At 39.6% G+C, this 24,909-nt stretch overlaps 1 protein-coding gene across 1 annotated transcript in view; it reads left to right on the forward strand.

Moving 5' to 3' along the window:
• pth1r (parathyroid hormone 1 receptor) overlaps positions 1-24,909 on the forward strand; it is a 48,819-nt gene that overhangs the window by 19,896 nt on the left and 4,014 nt on the right. The window contains exons 2-12 of the mRNA XM_086203992.1: positions 4,205-4,307; positions 12,332-12,442; positions 13,194-13,318; positions 16,640-16,734; positions 18,416-18,602; positions 22,528-22,681; positions 23,052-23,112; positions 23,829-23,895; positions 24,044-24,138; positions 24,570-24,711; positions 24,816-24,857. Of these exons, the coding sequence (XP_086060118.1) occupies positions 4,205-4,307; positions 12,332-12,442; positions 13,194-13,318; positions 16,640-16,734; positions 18,416-18,602; positions 22,528-22,681; positions 23,052-23,112; positions 23,829-23,895; positions 24,044-24,138; positions 24,570-24,711; positions 24,816-24,857 (1,182 nt within the window). The remainder of the gene's footprint in view (positions 1-4,204; positions 4,308-12,331; positions 12,443-13,193; positions 13,319-16,639; positions 16,735-18,415; positions 18,603-22,527; positions 22,682-23,051; positions 23,113-23,828; positions 23,896-24,043; positions 24,139-24,569; positions 24,712-24,815; positions 24,858-24,909) is intronic.

The raw sequence follows: 24,909 nt of genomic DNA on the forward strand, positions 1-24,909 counted from the left end.
GTGTGTTTGGGGAAAACTTCATGACCCATTGGAGCGTTTGGTTCAAACGTTTCAGACTTTCTGGTGCAAAGATGCTTAAATACCCAGTTAGAAACTGGATTAATTATCTTGGCTATTTGGAGATTTGTTCGTTTTTGTGTTTTCAAATTTTTTTGGAACCCTTTTTTTATGGTCTAATATGATTACCTTGACTCCAAATTTCTGATTTATTACATTGAACTGGATTTACGGTTCATGTCAACTTTCTGGCTCCTCGAGGTTTATTGTTTTGTACTTTATAATGAAAATCTACCCCCTAAGCTTTTGTGTTTGACTCTCGTATTCACTCTAGGGCATTTCAGGAAATGACTTTGGTCAACCACAACTTTCTTGAAAAGAAAAGGAAAAAAAAGAAGGATAAGCGCAAGGCTGTCCACAATCAGGACTCTTGGTAATGTACTGGAAACCCAGTGTCTCCACTGGCTGTATGCATGGCGTCTATCCATATGACTGACTCCATTGTTGATGGAAGATTTTTGCCACTAATTATTCTAAATAAAACTAAATATAGTTTTCAAAATGTAAACTGTAACTGAAATAGTTTGCATTCGGTTACTAAAATAATTTAGCAACGAAAATGCTGGAATTAGCAAACTGTAAATGTACCTTGACGCCATAGTGTGCAGAGTATACAGTAATACTTGTTACTAGTTTTCGTGGTCTGACACTGTCTTGACACACCAGCGTAAATACAGTTCTTTCAATATTGGTCTTATATCCTCGCAGAGGGCTGCCGTTTAAGTCATCAAGCCACAGTTTGCGCAGAGAAATAGAAACTTGTGGTTTATTCAAGTAGAGTTTGTATTCTAAGACCAGTGATGAAAACACACATATTTATATGGTGTGTATTTTTCTAATTTTCATTCTGGCACTCACTCAAAAGCATTTAACAAAAAGAATACTGTGTTTTAAATGAAATACAGTAAATAAGAATGTCCATGTTTCTGCCTGTGAGTGTCGTGTTTACTTAAGAGGTTTGGATTGAGGCCAGTGGAGGAGGAATAGTTTTCAGAAATAATCACGGGGGCACGCTTATTACCCAGGATTCTCTTCTTAAAATGGTAAATGATACTCTTCTATGTTCCTGTTACCAGCAGTCCACAGATGAAGGAGACATTCCTGTAGTTTTTAGAAGGAAAATAAACCCCATGACTCCATGCCTCATTTTAGTTTAATGTTTCACAGAATCTCAAACTGTGCCGTAAACATTAAGATATTTGTGTTTAATGTGTTGGAACAGCACGCTCTGCTGTAACCGATGTTCACCCTGTGATTCCAAAGTGTCGTAAACTAACCTTCCTTGATTCATATTCTAATTCAGTTTGTGAACACACACACACACACACACAACAAAACTGCCACGTGACACAATGATGATGACACTGGCTGCTACACACTTGTTCTTTCAGGGCAGTTAACATACTCTGTTTCTTTTTTTTTTTTTCTTTTTCTTTTTTCCTATTGGCCAAACGCTCCCCTGAAATAATCTCAGTCAGTTATTCAGATGAAAATAGCATGACCGTCTCAGGAGCTGTTGGTGGAATATTCTATATTGGCATAGTTATTTCAGTAAACAGGTAGTATCTATCCTTGTTCGCCTGTGGTTAAATGTTGTTCCATCTGTGGTTGTTTACTGTGCAAAGCCTTACACGTCTTCATTCAGCTCCCAGACTGGACATCCTTATTTCGAGACTAAAAGTAGTGAAAATATTGATGGATTGAGGTTTTGTGTGCAGCAAACACGATGCCTCGGTATTTTAAGATCACAAAACTAGGCACCAGGTTGATGATTGCGTCAGAAACAATGTATACACGCCCCCAAACAAAGCCTTGTGTCAGACGACGAGGGAACAGGACATCACGAGTTACTTTTTTTTTTATATAGTAAAAGGTAAAGCAGAGCAGTACATTTGTGTTCTTGCAGTATTTATTGATTCACATACTCATTTGATTAGACTGTAGTACTTTCAATATATGCAAAACTTCACAGTGGGGGGAGAATCCCCTAGTATGAGTACTTGAAATCTGTACATGGAGATAGATTTGAAATTAAACATGATTGCTGTAAAATGCACCATTGCAGGGACTCTGGGAAATTTGCGAGTTAGTATGGTGTAATTGCGGTTAGCAGTTAGCAGCTCTGTTCTCTTGTCAGTGCACTCAACATGAAAGTTTAATAGAAATACTGATTCGTGTGGATTATTTCCTGTTCTTTGCTGAGGTTTTTTTTCTGTAAAAGAGTTTTTCAGCACCTAACTGCCGCCCTCTGGTGGTTGTAACACATGACTAAAGGTGCAAGTAAAAATAAGAGGAAAAAAGTATTTATAAAGACAAGAGTCACGTAAAGTGTTGTTTTTTTTTTGTTTTTTTTTACGATTGAATAAATATTTTAAAAAGTAACCATCCCTTACAAACGCCACTATTATCATAACAGTAGTACTACTTATACAAATATAAGACGTGGTTACATTTTCACTTTAATCTGTTTTATATTAAATGTTGGAGTGAAAATGTCTTTACTGGATCCCGGGCAATTGCAATTACTCTGTTACCAGCTATTTTTTTGCAATTATCCTTGTCTCTCACTATATTTTTTCTGTGTCTTGATTCTCAGCTTGCTACGACCAAAATAGCCTCTGGCCAATTCAATTTTCATAACTGCATGAATGTGCCCAGGTTTTGTTTTGAAGAGCTGCTAGAAGTTAAACAAAAGTTGATTTCTTAACATGTAGACATGTAATTTGTGTGTTGAAGTGACCGATCTAAGTGCAGCCAGGAAGTCAGCTGCTCTGCGAGTAAAAGTCTGTCTTTAATTTGCACTGTCTGCTCTGCATCATTGAACCAAAAAGAAAAGCTCCGACTGGGAGGTTTTTTTTAGCCATACCTCCAGGCATACTGTATGGCATAGACATTAGATCGCTCTGCATATTGAATTTTTTTTTTTTTTACGCGGTGCGGCTGAAAGCACCATGGAAACCCCTATGACAGCGTAGAAAATCCTGCTGGTTTGTGAACTGATCTATGCCTTAGCTTCACCACTGGCCTTCAATCTCTCTATTTTCATTTCCACTTTTCTTGTCATGCTCTGTTAGAAACGGCTGTGGTCATTTTCACTGCAGTCACATTTGTCGTTGGGAAGAGGAGATCCCCAGGCAAACAGTGAAGCAGTCACTGTGACCTATTAGAATGGAAAATTTTCTTTGACTGAAAAACCACACCTGTGGTTCTTCTATTGAAAGGCTGAAAAAAATTGGGTCTTAGAAAATGTTGTTTAGTAATATCCTTGTTATGTCTGATCCCTGCCCCAGGTAGCGGGCTGGAACCACAGGAATATAAGCTGGGACTGTAATCAATAGATGGAACTGATACTTTGAGTCAAGGAAAACTTTACTTCCTCCAAGACAGTAATGACAGGACACTTGGAGATGGACTGCTGCGGTCAACATTAAATCTAATCTGACCTCGCAGTTACAAAACAGGCTGTCGAACATCCAGGCCACCCTGTTCCAGTCCCTTGGTAGTTGCAGTACACTCATATTCCATTTGAAGAAATGTCAGTAATGTTCTTTTTTGAGTATTTCACTGAGGAGAACTGGATTGAGATAGTGCTGTCTGCAGCACTGGGATGAGTAATGCTTGTTGGCTTGTCAAGCAAAGGGGCAGTACGGCTCGGAGGTAGAGTGGCTGTCTAGCAAGCGAAAGGTCGCTGGTTCAATCCTGACTTCCCCCGGTGACCATGTCCAAGTATCCTTGAGCAAGATCCTGAACCCCTAATTGCTCTTGATGGCCCTGTAACAGACTGGCGACCTGTCCAGGGTGAACGCGCCTCTTGCCCAGTGTCAGCTGACATAGCCCCCAACCCCGCCCCCGCAACCCTTAACGGATGAGCAGTATAGAAAATGGGTGGATGGTTTTGTCAAACATCCATGAAGAGGAAATCATGTTCGGATATCAGCCAGGTTACGCTATTCATGCTTAATTTTCCTCTTAACAACCAATTACAACGCTTGCTTTGGATCCAGATGGGACGACAGATGTCCAGTAACATATTCACCCTGTGTTTTTTTTTAACATCAAAACCTAATAATGCTGATTGATTTTGTTGCTGTTGTTTTGACGTGATATGTCCTGTTGTTTAACGCCACATTATTTTCTGTTTTTGTAGGTTTATGCAGATGATGTGCTCACTAAAGACGAGCAGATAGGCCTGTTGTTTAAAGCCAAGCGCATGTGTGAGGGGAACATCAAGTCCAAGCAAAAGGTTCCTGGTGAGTACAGAGCCAGAGCAGCCAGAAGCCAGACTAGGATCTGGGAGGCTGTACTAGCAGTACAGCCCCAAGCTAAATGCTAACAAGTGTATGCTAACATCATGGTTGATGATGACTCACATGATACACTGTTCACCAGCTCAGTTAAGTTAATTGTCTCAGGAGGATACAACCTAATCAGGAATCCTAAACATGTCCACTTTCCTTTGAATGCAAATTATTCACGTAACTAAGTTCGACCCCGATTTCCTCCTTCAGGTGTGGATGTTAACCAAAAGTCATGTGGGGCGCGTAAGTGAACGTCCCTCCCACGCCTCTCTGTAATGCACAACGTACAAACGGTCCCCGCTGCATCTCTGTGACAGCAGGTTTGATGGCGCTTTAGCCAAGTGCTGTAAAGTAGTCACACATTTCCCACAGTCCTGCAAACGCAGCAGAGCTGAAAGTTTAGCAAGCCTCTCATGAGCGAGCCGTGGAGTCACATGACGGATCTCAGCTCTCCAAATGACTCCAATCTCCAAACACAACAAATAGCAGCGCCAAGCACAACCTCAGACATTTTAACTCAGCAAATTATGAGATTATAATTTTAAAATCCTCAAGCTGTTTTTAATAGAGTTAAAACAAGTTTTCATGCATTTCTTCATTCCAATACGGCATGTTATTGTTTTATCTTCCCTCCAAAAATATAATTTGATTGTAGAAGTTGAAACTTGTAATGAATTGTGATTAATCCCAGTGAATTATTATGTTTAACTCAACTGAATTTTTTTGACTTATAAATGCATTTTAAAAACACAATTTTATGATTAGAGTTGAAGGAATGAATAAATATGTCACGTTGAGGTGCATATTCTTTGAGAATGTATTATTCAGTGTCACACAGCCAGGTTTAATAACTCTCTTCTTACATTTGATTTCTTACATTTTTTTGCATTACAAATTATAAATGAGGTTTATTACGTTTCTCTGCATTCTTCTAGGCTCACATTGCTTTTTTCAATCAATGACATAAAGTGAATTACTTCATCTTGTGTGCGTAGATAAAACTTAAGGTTTGGACGCAGATTCTCTGATTCCATCTTAAGCTGCGGCAATGGCTGTCACCAAAAACAATGACATCCAGTATCATCCGATAGTTTGTGAGATATTTTACTCAAAGTAAAAGTCAGAGGATGACCTAAGTCCGTAGGAATCCTCTTGCGAAGGCCACGAGTGTCAGAACTCAGTTTCGCGGTCATCCGTCCTATAGTTGTTGAAATATTTCCATCTGGACCAAACTAGTGTGCTGACACGCTGTCAAATTGTTATTACAAGAGTCACGCAGCCCCATCACCAAAAACAAAGAACGAAATATGAGAAAATTTTGTCAGATTTAGTTGCGCCAAAGGAGACATCTGCAGCCCTGATGAGTCGATCACTCTGTTAACCATATTTAGATTTTTGTCATGGAAGACTGACGAATGGGATGCTGATGTTTGTCATGCAGATTCACCCAATGAGTGTTTTAGATTGATAACAGTTGAAATCAATGAGTCTGTCCATCATGGCTTGTTTCTATCGACCAGCGGTTCCTGTTAGTCAACAGGTCGGTGCCACTCAGAGAAGAAAACTGAAGGAAAACGAATGATCCAGCGTTTTTAAGGCCGTAATGAGCTCATGTGACGGCACACATCATCACACGGGATGAGGTTTCTAATCCGCACAGTTTTGAACACTTTTTTCTGTCACAGCTGATAAAAGATGCAAAGCAGCGAACTGGTTTGATTTCGATTCTTTGATTGGGATTGTTTAGAATATGGGCTTTCATATCATTTCTGCCTGTAAAATTGCAGTTAATTCAAATACGCCTTTGTTCAGAGCAGTCACCAGACTACTAATCTTTTGAATGTGTAACATAAGTTGATGGTTACATTAAAAAAAATGCTGCTCTGTTTCCTTTCCCTCACTTGCGGCTTTCCTGAGGCAGCGATTGAGGGCGATTCAGGGGAGTATTTGTGTATTTATGGGTGTCTGAGGGGCGCCATTTTCCTGCAGACCCCAGCATCTACTGTATCCCATTGTGGTTACTGTCATTTTCTCAGTTGATTGTTCAGACGCGTATTTTAGAATACCATAGCCAAACCAATAGTATTATTTTGTCTTTAACTCCAGTACATTGTGGACGCAATGAATTCCTTAACCCTCCAAATGATACCCCGATATAAATGAAACACATAATTAAACATGTTTACTTCCAGGGTACGAACACAAAAGCTTTTGTTGACTGTTCCCAGTAGCCCCGCATGATATTTCCCAAGTATGGTTTTGATAAATGTCCATGAATTTGAAATTAGATTTTTAAAAATATGACAGAATTGCTACTATTGAGAAGTGCAGGCGCCGAACAGCAGCTTGTATAAGATGTCCAGGGCTCGTATAATGACATGTTTTTTTCTCAGAGCCTATTAAACAGGCTGGCCGTAGATGCTAATAGCGAGCAGAGCAGCCAGTCCAGCGTTTAGCGCTCCCTCAGATGAGAGTCTGTGTTGTTCATCTGACCACCATCACGCCTAATCCATCCTGACATGTCATAGTGACTGGAAGGCTTAGCGTCACACTTCAGCAGCCACCACCAAGCACATTTGGACCTGCTTTTCAATTACATAATTTCTTCCAGATTATGAAAAAAAAAAAAAACCCAATTGAAGTATTTTCACACTTCAAGGCATTAAACTGAATCAATGAGTCCGTTGACAGTAGACAAATACCATTAATTGGGTTGGTACCTGAGTTTCACTGACAAAATAGCCTAGAACACATTCAGGTCTTTGTATGCTGTGGCTTCACTTAAAAGTCATCAGCAGTTTTATTTCAGGCTGCTGCATAGAAGCAGCTTGGATAAACATGGTGAAGAGAAGAGCTCTGCTACTGAGAAGCTTCTTCAGGAAACAGTGATGCTACCCACCACGCTGCTAATAAATCCAGTTAAATTACAGCAGTGCTGCTGTCCGCGACTGCTCTGCACTCACTGGCAGCTACGACGCTGCATCATTACTAACTTCTTACTCACGGTCACACATGTTCTCTCTCCAGCTACTGCAGTGAAAAAAACAAACAAAAAAAACAAGGGTGAAGTTTTATTTAAAGACTTTCTACCAGAAACTCTGTAAGAAAACTTTAAAGAAATCATGTGAGAGGTATAAATACGTATGCAAATGGTTTCGTGTTCACGGCTTTCACCCAGGATACTCGGGTTTTAATACTGCGTGCGTGCATGTTTTCTTTTAATGTTGTCTGTCGCCATTTGGTTTAGGCAACAAAACCACTCGGTTAAGTTTATGCAACAAATTCCCTCAGGTTTAGGAAAACATCATGGTTTGGGTTAGCTGAAAGCCTTTGAGGCAAACCTCCCCTTTGTGTGTGTGGAAAATGATAAGTTTGACTGTTCTTACAAAAGAAACAGTGGATTAAATGCATCGTCTGCTCAATCTCCAAACAAATGAAATGATAAATTGATATTTTAAGTCTTTTACCACGGGAACTCTAATTTTTTTTTTTTGAGTTTGTAAGTGAAGGCATCTGCTTGGCATTTTATAGATTCACATCGACAAGATCCATCCCACTTGTGTTTAAAAAAAATACTCTTTTTCAATACCATAATGTGTGTCCGACATTGTGAGGGCAAACTGCAACACATTAAAATCCTTAAATTGTCACCTTCTTGTTTCCATCAATAAAAATTCCAAATAATACCAATATGCAGATATTTTTCATTTCATGTTAGGCTGCTGGAATCGCATGATGTGTCCTACTTCCCTACAAAATCCATTGTCACTTTCTTTTTTCCTTTTTTTTTAATACACACTATGCTTGTGACTGCTGAAACTTGGAGTACAATAAGCTTCAGGTGTCTTTGTTCCAAATCATTTTCGCAGGCCAAAGTCTTAAAAAGGCTGCACGGTGGTGCAGTGGTCAGCACTGTGGCCTCACAGCAAGAAGGTTCTGGGTTCAAGTCCCGGCTCGGGCACGGGATCTTTCTGTGTGGAGTTTGCATGTTCTCCCTGTTCCTGTGTGGGTTCTCTCTGGTACTCCGGCCTCTTCCCACCGTCCAAAGACATGCAATTTGGGGACTAGGCTGATTGATACTCTAAATTGAATGTAGGTATGAATGTGACTGTGAATGGTTGTTTATCTCTCTATGTTGGCCCTGCGATGGACTGGCGACCTGTCCAGGGTGAACCTCGCCTCTCGCCCGTAGATGCTGGGATAGGCTCCAGCCCCCCGCGACCCTTATTAGTAAGGAATAAGCGGAAGATGATGATGGAAAGTCTTAACAAAGGATTTTCAACTAGGGCTGAGCAATTTTATCAAGTCTGCGACATATATCGATATTTTGTTTCCCCGGACAGTATCAATTTTTCAGCCGTGAGTATCGATACATTAAACCCCATTCCAATCCCCCGTGTACCACACTTTGCAGGAAGAGCAATTAGGTCTGCCGCTGTAGAGCATTTCTAGTTACCCAGACGCCGACGCCTTTCTCATCTGGTTAGACCTGAGAGATTCTGGCAAATGGCGGCGTCTAATAGATATCTACACGTGGACGTCATATGTTAAGTATCAAGCTAAAAAAGCTGCCTTGCTGCACTTTAACTCTCCATTGTTCACTTTACTCTTCTAAAGCTTGCAAGCTACAATTTGCACTCAGTTTCAGTAAATGAAACTAATTTTCTCACCACATCTTTGATTCATTTTGTCCAGCATTTGCCAGCCGCCAGTCAGAGCCATGTGTTGTGTAATTGATGCTTTCAGTTCAATTAATTCAATCCAAGTCAATGAAACACTCACAAGATGTCACCAAAATCACTTTGTCCCTTTAAAATCTTTCAGAAAAGGATGTAAGTGTATCGAATTGGATCGTGAGCTGAATCTCGTGATATACATCGTATCGTGAGCTGAATATTGTATCGTATCGTGAGATTAGTGTATCTCTACAGCCCTATTTTCAACTGTAGGAAAAAGAAAAAAAAAGATGATAAATTTAAAAATCACTGCTAGAACGATCTATATTATAAATAACTGTTAGTTGCAGTTTTGTTGCGCTACATGATAAAAAAAAAAAGCTGTCAAGTGGAAGGATGATAGAAGAGTACAACTGTCCACTTTTGTCGATACACAAAGTGTTCATGCGGTGGTTGTGTACTGACCTGGTTTGGAAGGTTACACACATCTTTTCAATCACGATACAGATGAAGGAGTTATGATTTGACCTTATTAATGAAAAAGCCCCTGATGTGGTTATTGGATATGCCGGAATAAGCACATACAGTATAAATTGCTTTCATTTTTTTCTCTTTTTTTTCTCCCCCCCCTTAACGGTTCATTAAAAGCCCGTATCCACCGGATTCCTTCTTTGTTTTGCTGCAGCAGCGCTCATTTTTCCTCCCCGAGTCCTTGTCGTTGTTGCTGGGTTTGACAATCTGTCGTCTACTGCTTCACAATTCCACCAAATCAGTATATCTTGACATATCTCCATGCTATTGAATTCAAATAACAATCCCCTCAGTTGTCGATTGTCAGTATCTGGCTTGTCATAGAGACTATTAACAGTGCGAGTATCACAGCCCACCACCCACCACTAGATTCCGATTGGTTGTTGAGGCAGAACGGACACTGATGAGCTCAACAGAGTTCCAGAAGTTGAAAAGTTGCTCAGTTCACTGAGAATGTTTTTATACTGATATTGATGTTATCTCTAAATTCCTTTGGATTTCGATAAAAAAAAATTAAGATAATAAACACATTCATTGGACTCTTAGTTGCTTTGACTTATTTGAACCTGTAGTCTCATGCATTTGTTGGTAATTACCACATATGGAAATCATTTGAAATCTGGATTGTGGTTTTGCTGTGAGATGAAGTTCAAGGAAAACATTCTACCCTTTGCTTTCTGATGACCCATGAAAGTGTTTTTTTTTTTTTTTTTTTATTAAAGTGGTTGTAAGGATTTTGCCAGATTTCACTCTTGTACTTTTAATGGCTTCGACCATAGATATGTGTGTCCTCTATTGTGGTGTAACCTTGAATGTGTGGGCGGAGGAAAAACCCAGAAATATCATCCAGTATGCATTTTTTAGGACTTCCATCTGTATTTGTCCTGCTTGACCACCCGCAGGCTCACCCTAAACTTGTGGCTTTCTGAACTATCACAAGCTGGTGACTAGAAATGTTGAGATATAGTGAAGCGATCGTGCGTTTCTAGGTTCATTTTTTTAGATGAATTAAAGCTTCTGAGGCTTTCGCTTGTATTTCAGCATTTTATCCATTTGTTTTTATTTCTCATTTGTGCTTAAAATACGCAAAAGTCTCCATTACGTGGCTGGGACAAGGTTTTCTTTGATGGGAAACACTTGAGGTTTGTCTGGAGAGGACAGTGGAGGGATGTGGGTTCAGAGCCCCAGACCTTGCAGTGTGAAAATAGCTCAGCCCTCAAGCTTGCGGTCTGGGAGTAGAATAACACCAGAAATCATTATAAAAGGTTGCATGTATCAGGAAAAAAAAAATGCATTATGTGTTTTGACATCTGCAAGCCAGAATCAAATAAATTGTTAGGGGTGGGGGTGGGGGGGCAATTACATCACTGACACCAAAGTTCCCCCGTAGTCACATTTATATTTAAATCGTGGTTAAGAAATTCATGAGAAATTATATGTGTTTAGTGTTTAATTTAAGCTTGTTAGTAGGTGGTCCCTCTGGTAATAAACCTGATGGTAAAAGTGAAAAGCAATTCTACTCCCAGGATGTGTGGTCAGCGCAACTTTCAGAAACTGTCCCAGCAGAGGTCCCTAGGAATCAGTCAGCTCCGCTCTGCTCTTTAATTTTGTACTCCGAGTGACAAGCAAATAAAAAGCATGTCGTCATTGGGTCAGATTTTTCTTTGTAAGTTTGATTAAAGGAATGAAAAATAATGGATCCGCTGCAAAGAGAGGATAGCTTTACTTTATCCGTAGCTACTTATTAGTGGTCAAAGTGAGGCAGATGTTTTCAATAATACAACATAAACGCCAAGCCATAAAGGAGGCTTTTGCCAGGAATCTGTGAGGGAAGGGACTTTATGCTCCCACTATCGGAGGGCTGTGGTCTATAGTTTAGCTGACAATTAAGGGGCTTGCTGCTCTGAAACAGGAGGGTTTTTCTTTCCTTTGAACCTGCAGCCCTTTGTCTGAACTAAGTATAGACACATTTTTGCAAAGTCTCATGCAGGGGATTTTTTTTTTCACTGAAAATAGACGGCGGAGTGAGTGATCTTTAGGATAAGCACAAAGTCAGCATTTTGTAACAATCTCAAAGAAAGAACAGAGAGGTTCATGTTTCCTTCTTCCTATTCTGAATGATTCCTCACGACCATCGAAAAAACTTCTAATTTCCGTTCAATTTGAAATGAAATAAAATGTAAAAATGATAGTTGTTTGACATCTGTTCAAGTATTAAGAAGAAAATCAGTTTAATACCAACTCTAAATTTGATAGTCGGCTCCCCATGTTACATGTAATCTTTCAAATTAGATCATCAGAGGAGCAAATCCCCTACAAATGAACGAAAGTATGATGTTATTCAATGTATCAGTCATGGAAATCTACTTACGAGGCCTCTGGAGGCTTAATGAACACTCCAGCCATTGGTCAACTTGTTTTTTTTTCCCTTTTTTATCAAATCCCATGATTGCAATTCTAAGCTACGATTTGGAAAGTGGGCACGGGTTTGTGTTCTCTGAGTGACCCATTTGTTCCTTAAACAAAACAATTTTAACAGTATTTCTTGATGTCATTACCGTATAGTACGACTTCTTCCATAAATTACATGGAGGCTCTGAGGTGCTAATTTGCATACTGTGAAAATAACATGCATCTGCCCTACTTTTTAAAGGACAGCAGCATCCTTGAAAGCATGTTGCTGTTTTTGTAAACGCCCGTAGCTACAGTACGGGGCGCTGCGGTCTATGGCTGGGTTGTTAAGATCGGCGTTGCTTCTTGTCTCCATAGATGGTTTCTGCTCTCCTGAGTGGGACGGCATCGTATGTTGGCCTGAAGGCCCTCCGGGAAAACTTGTGTTCACCTCATGTCCGGAGTACATCTATGACTTCAACCATAAAGGTAAGTCTGCAGTCAAACATTGAAAATCAAAGTAAATGATCACCAGCCCTCTCCTGCCTCTCCTTTATGAAACACATTTTTCTTATGTGCAGCCATGAAGATTTAATTTATCCAGTTGGACCCGATGCAACATTTGATAGTGACATTTGCATACCTCTCCCTTTAAGGCCTGTTCGGGACTTTTAATAAATATATACATAATAAGACGCACATCAAAAGCGCTCATTTTTGCATCGAAGACAAAAATCTAAGCATTTTACTTGTTTTGCATTTTATATTTCTACCTGATGTGGAGGCACTGACAAAAAGCACATTGACCTTTCTATTATTTATTTTGTTTTTTTTAAGTTTTTCATTCTTTTTCCTTAAACCCTCTGGTTTGAGAAGGTTGGTTAGAAACATGCCATAGGATTTTAAGGTCTGAAAAAGTGATGCACAATATTGGATTTCTTTTCCAGGTATTGAAATTATCTGTATGAAAACAAGTTGATCCGATTTTCACATTTTGCAAAAACACATGTAAACACTGTGAATGTGAAAATGTCCTATTTTTCTGGATGGCCAAAATATTAGGTGAGGCCCCTTAAATTATACGTTTACTAAGATTCCAACTTTCAAAAACAAAAACGGACCAGTATCTGCCGATAGTCCAAAAGTCTGATCAAATAAGAAAGGGGTGCGTACTTGAGTATCTTGGCAAAAACCTCTCAAAATATGCAATTAAAGTTTGACTGTTCTGCCTGACATCTAGGACTGGCATACCGTCGGTGTGACAACAACGGAACGTGGGAACTGGCCACAAGCAACAACAAGACTTGGGCCAATTATAGCGAATGTGCTAAATTCCTCTACCATTACAATCAGAGTCATGAGAAGGTAAGATCTGCCCCATTTCCAGAGTTTTCCTCCACAATAATTAAGAGCAATGAAAAGGCTTGTCACACATGAGCTATTACAACCTTTCGGGAAAATATTGCAGCCTTTTCACCCGTGCAATTATAATCCCTTTGAAATATGTAACACTTTAGTCATATTTAATGAAGTGTTCAGATAATGACGAGGAGATAATGACAGGACGGCGCTGTGGGTGCTTTGTAATATTACAGATGTGCAATTAGCTAAATGTCCTTTCAATTATAAAAAAGGAAATTAGTGAAAATTACACAATTGCCAGACTACATTCCACTCAGTTTCCACTCTCCAATTACAATTAAATGTCAATGTCAGCTCTCTTGCTGAGAGTCTGATGTGCCTTCATGTCGTGATGCAAGTTTCATCTGGCTGCCCTAAAAGTCTTTTATTTGATGAATAAACCAACACCAGTTTGAGTGATGTTCCCTCGAGTGCATTATGAAAAAAAAAGCATGATTTTTGATCATTTAAAGAATTTGAAAAACAACCCAAGACCAGTTAAAGCAGTGTTTTCAAATGGCGCTCACTAAAAAACGAAAATGTTCTCTATGATGAGAAAGCACATTTTACGTTATGTGTCTGCCCTTCATTTAAATATTTTATATCCATTTCAAGATCTTCTAAAGGTTTTGAATGTATTTGGACTAAATAAGCAATGGCTTAGATATCTCACTCCAAAACCTCATTTATGCCCTTTTAAGATCCGTTCACTGAAGTTTTTGGAACATGGCTGCAGGGATCCAGTTTCCATCCAGACTCAAACGCATCAGTGATGTCAAGCACAGATGATGTGTGATCAAACCTGGCACATTCCAAGTACGCTCAAGGTGCTTGATGGAGTTGAGGCTAGGACAGCCGGGTCCTACGAAACCGTTCCCTCATTCATCTCGCTTTGAGCGTGAGAACAAAAATGCTGTTTGGTGATCATTTTGGCAGCTAAAGCTGTAACAGAGATACTCATTGAATCATTTTTCCGAACAAAAAACTAAAACACGTCTGGAATAAAACCAAAAGTAGACGTAGAATAGAGTAGAAATAAGATGAAATGAATCGTGTTTTTTTTTTCTTTACTAGACCAAAAGATACACAAATGGACCAGCACTCCTCTGTGGAATCACTCTCTGTAGCTCCTGATTCTTTTTTTGAGAGAGCTGCCACGCTGCAGCACTGGGCCACACTTCCCCTGATGTGCACTACAGAACCATCACGACATTATCCAACGTTTGAGCTCCAGTAATCTCAGACAGTGAAGAGTGTGTCTGACTCCTGCTTGTAGATGATGAGCTGCTCAGCAGAGGAGTCACAGGTAGAGCAGAGGGTGGGGGAGGGAAAGCGCTTCAGATCAAACAACTGCCAAGGTGAACTTTAGGCACTTTACATTTTCTGATTCTAATTTAAGCAGCGAGCAGTGATGAGCGGGCCCGTGCGCCCCAGTGCTGCTGTGTAACCTGATAACAGGAAACTGCACGAAGGAGCAGGGTAATGCATTTGTGCTGTGGTGCAAGTATCACTTCCTGTGTCCGCTAGATGGCGCTGGAGAGCTCACTTAAATCAAGTACCACATTGCTGTACATCAACAGTAAGACAACACAGTGCAATGTTTATCGTAATTAAATGATGTTGTTTTTACATCAGGCTTACTTCCTGTAATCACCAGGTGGCACTGTGAGTTACCTAACCCTGTATTTAATGGATTCTTCTTGGTCACGGCTGCGACCCTCCACCAAGTTTTGTTGAAATCGGCCATCAGTTTTTGCTTACTTCTGCTGACACACAAAACTGAAGTACAGAAATACTGTAACTGTTAATGTTTCTGTCCGTTAACAATTCTGGAGTTTGCAGAAACAAATGGGGGATATAGAGCAACTAGTCAGAGCCATGTACTCAGATCATAATTATAGTTTGATCTTTGACATCCACCCCCACCCCCAACGACTTGTGGAGGATGTGGGCAAACCTCATCATGGCGCCCTTCGGTTTGCTTTCAGATGTAAACGTCGATGGTCTCCCATGGGAGCCGTTGAAGTAGTTAATGACAAATACATATGCACCAGTGAAAATCCCCACCCCCCACCCTCGCTGCCGCAGACCACCACCACCACTACTTAGATACATGGTTTTTTGGCACAGCAGCCTGGTGCTAAATGATAACAGCAGTGGAGGTTCTTGAACCCCTCAGCATGTCAAACGGCCTGGTTAGTGGCTCTACTTATACCCCCCCAACCCCCCACATCCCCAGAAGCAGCAGCAGCACCACCACCACAGCTGAACGACTGGTGTTCCCCACCCAGACGTTCTCAACGCTGTCACGCTCAACAAAGCCAGTTTTAATCAGTCACCTTTAGCTACTCGACTATCTCCGGCGCCAGGAGGAGAGGATGTTTCTAACTGATTGAGCCTGGAATTGCAACAGAATATATACAAATCTCTCAAACTTTTCTTTCTCACTAACTCCAAACAAATATTAAGGTCGTGGAATTTCTTGAACGTGGTTTACTTTATGTTAGCAGAAATGTATTATTGTTTAATTTTGTTTTGTATATGTATTTGGAGAATTTTCTCACTTTTAGATAAATACAAGTAGACTGACAAAGACTAAGGGAGTCGCGATGAGCAGAAGGGTGAGGTGAAAAAAGATCGTATGTAGAATTCTTAGCACATAACAGCTCGGATGTATGCACTTCCTTAAGATTCTTTGTCTAAATTTTATGTTTCGTCATGTGAAAAGTCAAATAAAGAACTCCTGAAAGATTTTTTTTTTTTAATTCTGAATTGAATATTAGTAAGTACAACAGACTTTAGTAGTGCTTGCTGCTTTTCAAAGACACGTTTATTAACCAAAAAATTGTTTTTTTATTGGCATGTAATCTGCTGGTTTAATCATGTAATGTCATACAAATTATGAATTCATGATAGATTAACCAAGTTTACATTCTTCCTCGGTTATCTGATCATCTTAATTTACAGTAATGTTGAAACACACCAAATAAGAGAGTTTTATTGTATGAATGTAAATGTGCGCTTTCAATTATACTGAATATATTCCCCAAAAATGTTTCTTTTACAGGTTTGTTTGTTTTTTTAACATTTGGCTTACTTGAGAGTGTTGTCGGAGTTGATTTTTGGTCCTTTTTTTTTTTTAAAGAAAAAGTATTAAAGTGAAACCCAATGAGAGTGACAGTGAAGGGGGCGTACAGTGAGCTGCAGGCTTAATAGGCCTCATGTTTCCATCCATTTTTCATCTCCGTTGAGGTTCTAACAAATTATACCTTCCTCTTCCACCAGGATGTTTTTCACCGCCTGTATCTCATCTACACAGTGGGCTATTCTATCTCGCTTGGATCTCTCATGGTGGCTGTGGTCATCTTGGGTTATTTTCGGTGAGTCGATGCTAGCACTGTCATTTTTCAATCGCTTAAACAAGGTTCCCCCAGAGACTCAGATTCAGGATCAATAACAGAAGCAATTGCAGAGGAGAACAAGACCATACCACTGTGTATCATGTGATCAGTTGGAAACCAAAACATACATTTGATGGTAATATTGCCATGATCGCTTTATCATGGCCGGGACGAGCTTGCATGTCACGGCATCGTAGCGCAGCATGCAAAACGTATTACCTTTGACTTTTACTTTGACTTTTAACTATGATACGTCTGTCTTTGAGGATGCCTTGCAGCAGTACAGCCTTCATCATCTGACATTTAGCTGGTTTCCACACTGAACCCCCCACAGGGTTTCAATGACAAATAACCAACAAGTAATTGTTTTGTTGCGTGTCTGTCAAGCCTCCAGGAGTGTGTTTGTGTGTGTGTGTGTGTGTGTGTGTGTGTGTGCGTGTGTGTGTGTGTGCGTGTGTGTGTGTGTGCGCGTGTGTGTGTGTGTGTGTGTGCGTGTGTGTGTGTGTGTGGTGCTTCTTCCTCACCCTAGGGAAACATATTAAATATGTTAAATTGAAAGATATTACTGTTATCATTAGCATTTCTATCTCTTGCTTCAGTGCAACAGTTAATAAATGATAAAAACTCTTAAACAAGGTTGAATTGAGTGCAACAATTTCATATTTGTTTCCTGGCTAATTAATTCGGGGCGCATTCGTCATTATTTGCTTTTTTCGGGCATAGGGAGTATCAGGAATCGATGTGAAACCGCTGTTTACCAATGCTCCCACCAGCGTGACTTGCTGTACAGGCAGGCAGTCAGAAGACTTTAGGAACGCTCCCAACTGGCACCAGGAAATCTACGGGCCAAATGAGTTTAATAAGTTATCCCAGGGGCCCATCTGACATTCTGGCTCCAAAGTACTCCAGCTATGTCTCACCTCAACATGTCAGCTTTCAGACAGGAGAGCTCATAAATGTTTTCCAGGCAGAGAAAAGAGATATTTCACATTAGCAGTTATGTTCCGTGTTTTCACCAGGGAAATGTGTGCTAGATTAGTTTTCGCCCACCACTTTGAATCAATAGTTCTGTCAGGATAGCTTGTCAAATATTTAGCTCATTAAAAAGGCAGAAGGAACTAGCCTCTCATTGATGTATTGAGATTTGATTAAATGGGACTTTTTATTTTCTCCAATTCTAATAATAAGCACTCAGTAAAAATGATCGCAAGCCATTTTCTTCTAATATTATGATGTAACCTTTATCGCTCTTAGCTGCATTCCCGTATTGATGCCTGACCTCAAAGCTCACCCTGCTCAGACAGGATGTTTTGGAAGACATTTTGACAGATAAACTCGTGCTTGTCTGGAAGGAAATCCGCATGCTTTTGAAACTTCTGTACACATGCTTGCAATTTTGTTTTTACAGCTCACTTTGAGCCTCGCAATTCAATATTTGTGTGTTTTCAAGCCCCTAAATCTAAAGAATGCGTTATAGTCAGCGTGGAAATCAGCTGGCTCTAATTAGGATTAGTATTGTTTGTGCGTGCGTTTGTGTGTGTGTGAGTGCGTGCGTGCGTGAGCGCTTTTACACAGTCTGACATGAAAGCGTGCCAGCCCACACAAACAGGCTCTTTTCAAGGGTTTCGTCTTCTGACCTCTTGTTCTTTTTTCCCTTCAGACGATTGCACTGCACCAGGAACTACATCCACATGCACCTATTTGTGTCCTACATGCTGAGGGCGATAAGTATATTCGTGAAAGATGTTGTGCTCTACTCTGGATCTGCCCTAGAGGACATGGAAAGAGTCACAGTGGAAGACCTCAAGTCCATCACTGAGGCTCCCCCAGCCCACAAAACCCAGTTTGTGAGTACATCAACAGCTAAAACACACATAGATGGGCAGAACATAAAGTATGGATATGAAATGAATTGTTAAAGTTTTATTGCGTGATAAGTAAAGAAAGATTCCATATTTTTATCCAAACAAAATCAAAATATGAATCAATATTTGATTGCGATACTTGGCCAAAAAAATCTGACTCGTTGTGGAGATGGGTGTAAAACATTTTGCTTCCTACGAGGATGTGGTCTTTGCAAAGTATCACCTGCTTTTCCAGAGCTGAAGCAAATAAACTGTAGTATTTGTCACCATGCCAAGCTTTTACTGGGTCAGAGCTTGGCTTCTCCTTTCAGTCTCAGGTTTAAAACAAGGATAAACTGGCTGCTTTTCATGCTCGCTTTAATATGAAAACAAACAATTTGTGCAACGGATACTTCAGTGTTACATCTCGCCATGTTTGTACTGTTGGATTAAAACTGCTTCGCTGTAGTAAGGTGACTTAAAAGGAAAGAAGGAACTCGTGACCGCCGAGTAATGTGAGTAATTGTTTTTTGCAAAACGAAATTAAAAAGATCTTTTTTTTTTCTTTGACAACATTTTAAGTTTGGCCTCTTTTCACAAAACGACAGTACAGAAAAAGAAAATTGAATTTATATTACAGGTCTAACAGAATACAGTGTAAACAATGAGTTTTTCTAATTCATCTGACTTTGACCGCATATTTCTAACAATTAGCATCCATGGGAAGAACTTAATTATTAACATCTTTCTACTCTAATTCCTAAACTGAGAAAATGAGGAAATTCATAGAAAGAAATATACTGTCGTATGAGATGGGCAAAAGCCACTGATACACTCACGGATTGATGGGAAATGGGAGATTAATTGAAGGCTGGTAATCAGTAGAGTGCTGAGAGGAATATACCGTTAAAATCCATGACGTTGCGCGGGAGGAGCAACAGCTGAGGCTGGAGAACGGCTTAAAGGTAAAAGAGTACAATCAATAGCTGCCTTAATAACTACACACTCCTGAGACTTTCACACAGTCCGTCGATACCACAGCACATAACATTGAATGGGTCACTATTAACCTGTGTTCAAACACAAGTAATCCACAATGAGGTATATATGTATGTATGTATATATATATATATATATATATATATATATATATATATATATATATATATATATATATATATATATATATATATATATATATATATATATATATATATAAAAATGTGTATATATATATATACATTTATATAAATATATATATTTATATAAATATATACATTTATATAAATTTATATACTTAATTAGTGTGGAATAATAAAGGCAGAGATTTGGGACAACCAGTTTGGAAGTTGTCTTTGTCATTTGTTTTGTTTTTTTTTAATTGAATTTAATGAATTCAACAACTTGTGTCTCTTGTGGTTTTCGATATTGATCGTTCTCTAATCAAAGACTGCCAAGGGGCCGAAGAAAAATCACATGCTATAGAATAAATTTGATTATATAAATTTCCAAAGGATAAATACTTGAACATATGTAGTTGTCTAATAATCTCTGCTGTAAATCAGTGTGATAATTGTATTTCTTATTTCAATACTTATTAAAGTATTCAAATTTTTATATAAAACAGGCAGGTGATACATCCAAGGCACTTTTTTTCCTTGTAAAATGCTCTAAAATACCATTATTATTATTGTTGTTATTATTATTATTGTGGCCAATTTATGGTAGTTTTAGGACAGTTTAGGGCCTCGTTAGTGTTGCTGATCTGAAATCTTCAGCTCCATTCAATCAATTCTGACACATTGACACGACAGTCAGGTTCATTTAAGTCTCAACAACCTCTGGCTGTAGAAATGGTCTGGCGCTGCCATGGTGTTTAGACCTGCTCCATTGAAAACCTGCGAATGTATCAGCAATGTCGCAGCAAGGAAGCAAACCCTCCACTTCACCCTGAGCTCTTCATCTCTGTCTGCACTCAACACAATGTGCTTCCATGCCGAGAAATCTGGCTGTCCTCCTCACCCACATGTTCGTCCTTATCCAGTCTGCAGTTAGCTAAGCAGATTTCTCTCCTGCCTGTACTAAGTCTAGAGTAACTGGGTCTGATCAAACCAGAAAATGGTGCTACCCGCTGCTGCACTCTCCACTAACGACACATTTATCCCATACCTCCACTCTGTCGGGGTGAGGAGGTGAGGCTGGCTTTCTCATTTTCAACAAACGGAAACTCACTAAAGTGTTGCCTCCAAAGAAATAAATCTCTTTTGAATTGCATGCTCTGATGATGACTGCTCCTGTTAAAGTCTCTGCGGTTGTCATTTACCCTCCACCAGGACAAATGGGTGGTTCTGTGAATGAGTAAGAAATGGTGTTGTCTAGTACTACCAAACATGGTCCTGCAGACTTTCTGTCCTTGGTAATCGGATACTCCGAAATTATTTTCCACTTTCAAAACGCTAATCAATCCTCCACCACCCTCACTGCAACTCAGATCCGACCACCACTTTCTGTCGTCATCCAAGCCAAACATGTGGCAAGCCTTCGACGTACCTTCGCCCCCTCTAGTCAATGATGCATCGGCTCCCTCAGCCAGCTTTTGAGCTGAGGCTGCAGCATCAACAAGGCTATCATGTAGCAGTACCCCGACGTGTCAGGGATTATGTGTTTTTTGGAGAATAACCCTTGACTTAGCACCACCACGGGTTCCTGCAACCAAAAGCCAATGTGAGCTGTACATTGGATTTTCAATCATTGTTGAAAATAACCGGTCGAACCCCAATTTACTAGTCATAATCATCATGAATAAATGCCACTTTTATGATTTTTGAGGTGTAAATGCAGTCGTTACGAAGCTAACGTCATGCTGCTATGAACAAAACGACACAGCAGATGCATGATTTCACCATGAATAAGCTTCTGTTTTTATTGTGTTAATGCCGATCGTTCAGGATGTCTGTAGTCCTGCTTAGACACTTTTAAGCAACCACGACTCCAAACACATGTAAACCTCTTTGAATGCAGAATTATACATATTATCTATCGTAGGACAGTATGTTAAAATGGCTTTGAAGTTGGTGTTCACCACAGATGCACAACGATGCTAAAGTTTCCGGACTCATTCTCACCTGTGACCAGGTGAAAGTGTCCCTGAGCCTCTCAAGTAGAACCTTCAAATGCTTCCTATCCCTAAAAGCTGTACTTCATTTAAGACAATCAACTATAACTGGTTTTTAAAGCGTGGAAATTGTGTTACAAGCAACTACAAACTTTACTTCATACTCTATTTCCCAAACCTGCAGTACTGTATGTACTTTCACTTACAAACCTTAAAACGATAAAACCAAACATCTATATGTATCCGTCTGTCAAACTTCAAACAAACCCTCAACACTGCCTCATCAACTTCAGCGCTCCTGCTGTGTGATTTTACAACGTGTGTTGTGTTGAGTTCTTCTAGTCTACTGGACTGCGTATTCAAAAATGTCATCCAAAAACACCCAGAGGTTTATTTAATCCTAATCTAGAACAATCCCCTCTGGTTTTTGATTTAGCTGTGTGAGTCTGTCTTAAGTGTGTAGCTTGTTTTAATTGTTTTTTTTTTTTAATCTAGTCGTCTTGTTTTACATGCTTGTCAAAGTACTGATGGACTACCACTAGTAATTCCATTACATGTAATGCCTAATAAAAATAAAAGTGTCTAGGAATCAATTTATACCAAAAGTAATTAAATTTGAACATGAATATTTTTGTTCCAACTGTTACCTGTCGTAAAAAGAAAGAATTAAACTAGAACATAATAGCTGCATGTTGTGCTACAGAGCCTAATGAGAAAAGAAATGAAAAGGAATGTTTAAAACATTATGAACATTCTACTCACGGCATCTTATCAATATGCGTATTGATTCATCTGTTCCTCCTGCCAATATAGATCGGCTGTAAGGCCGCCGTGACCCTGTTCATGTACTTCCTGGCGACCAATTACTACTGGATCCTGGTGGAGGGTTTGTACCTCCACAGCCTCATCTTCATGACCTTCTTCTCTGACAGGAAGTATCTGTGGGGATTTACTCTGATTGGATGGGGTGAGTTCTGTTTCATTCATATTCTATTTGTATGTGAATACAATATCAGTAGATTTAATACAATTAAAGCACTACATACAAGGTAGTGAATTTTTTATGAGATGATTAGTTGTTTTTTTTAAAGTGATGTCACCATGAAATCCTTTTCTGAAGTTGCACACTAATTTATTGAAGAAGATGGAAAGTGCATGAATCCGGGCTTCACGGCTCCTGCATTGTACACACTGTGCGCTATTACTTGCAGAAGCACAGCGCATACAATGTGGATGCTGTGTCACCCAGGTCCTTCTCATATGAGCCAAATAATGGACTGTGATGGATTTTTATATAGAATACATCACTTCAAGGATTATAAAACTGTATTTTTCAGGTGTTCCAGCCATGTTTGTGACAGTCTGGGCCACTGTGAGAGCCACATTTGCAGATACAGAGTAAGTGAAGTGCATGAATAATAAAGACTTAATTCAGGACGTGATCGTTTCCTTGAGGTACAGCAGAGAAGGCGTAAAATCTCCATCTCACATCAGTGGTTTTACAAATGATTTATATCTGATGAGATGTGAGTGGCAAGCTTCATTTAACAGACACCTCGAAAAACAACACAAAATATTAGAAGCCTAAAAATATTGATTCAGTCTTCGCAACAGACAAATTATTAACAAATGTGCCGTGAAGACAAGGTTGAAAGCTTTACTTTGTGACCTCAACTGCCAAACACCAACTTAGTGCCATCTACTTTCTTTATCTACAGTTACTTAGATCGGTTGGAATTTAAAAGTTGAGGAGTGTCCATTGAACCTGGAAGAGTGTCTGTGTATCTGCAAGCTTGTGCAATATTTTTGTCTTGCACTTCTAAATCCAGGGGTTTCATGTTAAAACGGTCGTGATTAATCAAGGAATCAACAAAATGAATCCCATCTTGACGGATGCTATCTGATATTTGTGTCCAAGCCTTCAGATTAATCTGAGAAAGTGGAGAAGAGCGAAGACTTATTCAGATCTCTTTCTAAATCCCATCATTTGATGAAACGATGCCAGGGCTCATTTGGGACACCAGCGTGGAGCAGAAACACTGGCTCCTCACACAAAGCAGCTTAATCCCAGTTTATCTTCTGTTGATCCCTGTTTTGTTGTTTATCTACTGCAGGTGTTGGGACTTAAGCGCAGGCAATTTGAAATGGATATATCAAGTGCCTATCCTGGCAGCTGTCGTGGTGAGTATCCTGGCTGCTTTCTCCTGCTGCTCCGGGGGTAAATTACAGTATTTTGATACACCTGTGGTGCTACAGTCGCTGGATAATTCACCTCATTATATTTTCAGTTATATACATTTATGTGCTTATGTTTCTATTTCTGTTCCAGGTTAATTTTATATTATTTCTGAACATCATCAGAGTCTTGGCAACTAAACTGCGAGAAACAAATGCTGGAAGATGTGACACAAGGCAACAGTACAGGTGCTGAGGTTTCTTCTCAACTGCTTTTTACATTCGCTCACGGGAGCAGCTGCAACTCTTGATTTATTAGTGTCGTGAACATCGCCGCCAGTGTCATAGATCATGCAGTTGTTTAAACCGATTGCATTCATGTCATGAGATTAGATTGCAGTGGAGGATTACAAATGGCATGTAATCATCTAACCTTTACTGTCATGAACCGCCTAAGGGCGAAGGTAATTACTGCTGCTTGGTGGATTATTTTTGCTATTCCTTAATGGGTCTTTGAGTATATAAATATCAGAAATGATCATAAGTCCTTATTTCCAAAGTGAAATCTTGCAGTGATGGCAAACAAATCTTAAAAAATCCTGACTTTTGACAAGTTTATAGAAGACAATGATTTATTTATTTATTTATTTTTTGCTATCATTTAACTGTTTCTGTCACAGAAAACTGTTGAAGTCCACGTTGGTGCTGATGCCGCTGTTTGGTGTCCACTACATCATATTCAACGCCATGCCTTACACAGACGTGTCTGGGATCCCCTGGCAGATCCAGATGCACTATGAGATGCTATTCAACTCCTTCCAGGTAAAAATAATATGATCAGTTGTCAATGTCATATTGCCACTAAAGATGGCTGCCCTGGTAATTCATGAATGAAGCAGGAAGAATAAATCTTTACTCTTTTCCAGGGTTTCTTGGTAGCCATCATATACTGCTTTTGCAATGGGGAGGTAAGAACTTTTAGCATTTTAGCATCTTACAACAATCCACCTACGTCATATT

This window comes from Aulostomus chinensis, chromosome 5 (genome assembly GCF_037954235.1).
Source record: "Aulostomus chinensis isolate RoL2024-O1b breed Wild chromosome 5, RoL_Achi_v1.0, whole genome shotgun sequence".
In the NCBI taxonomy this organism is placed as follows: domain Eukaryota; kingdom Metazoa; phylum Chordata; class Actinopteri; order Syngnathiformes; family Aulostomidae; genus Aulostomus; species Aulostomus chinensis.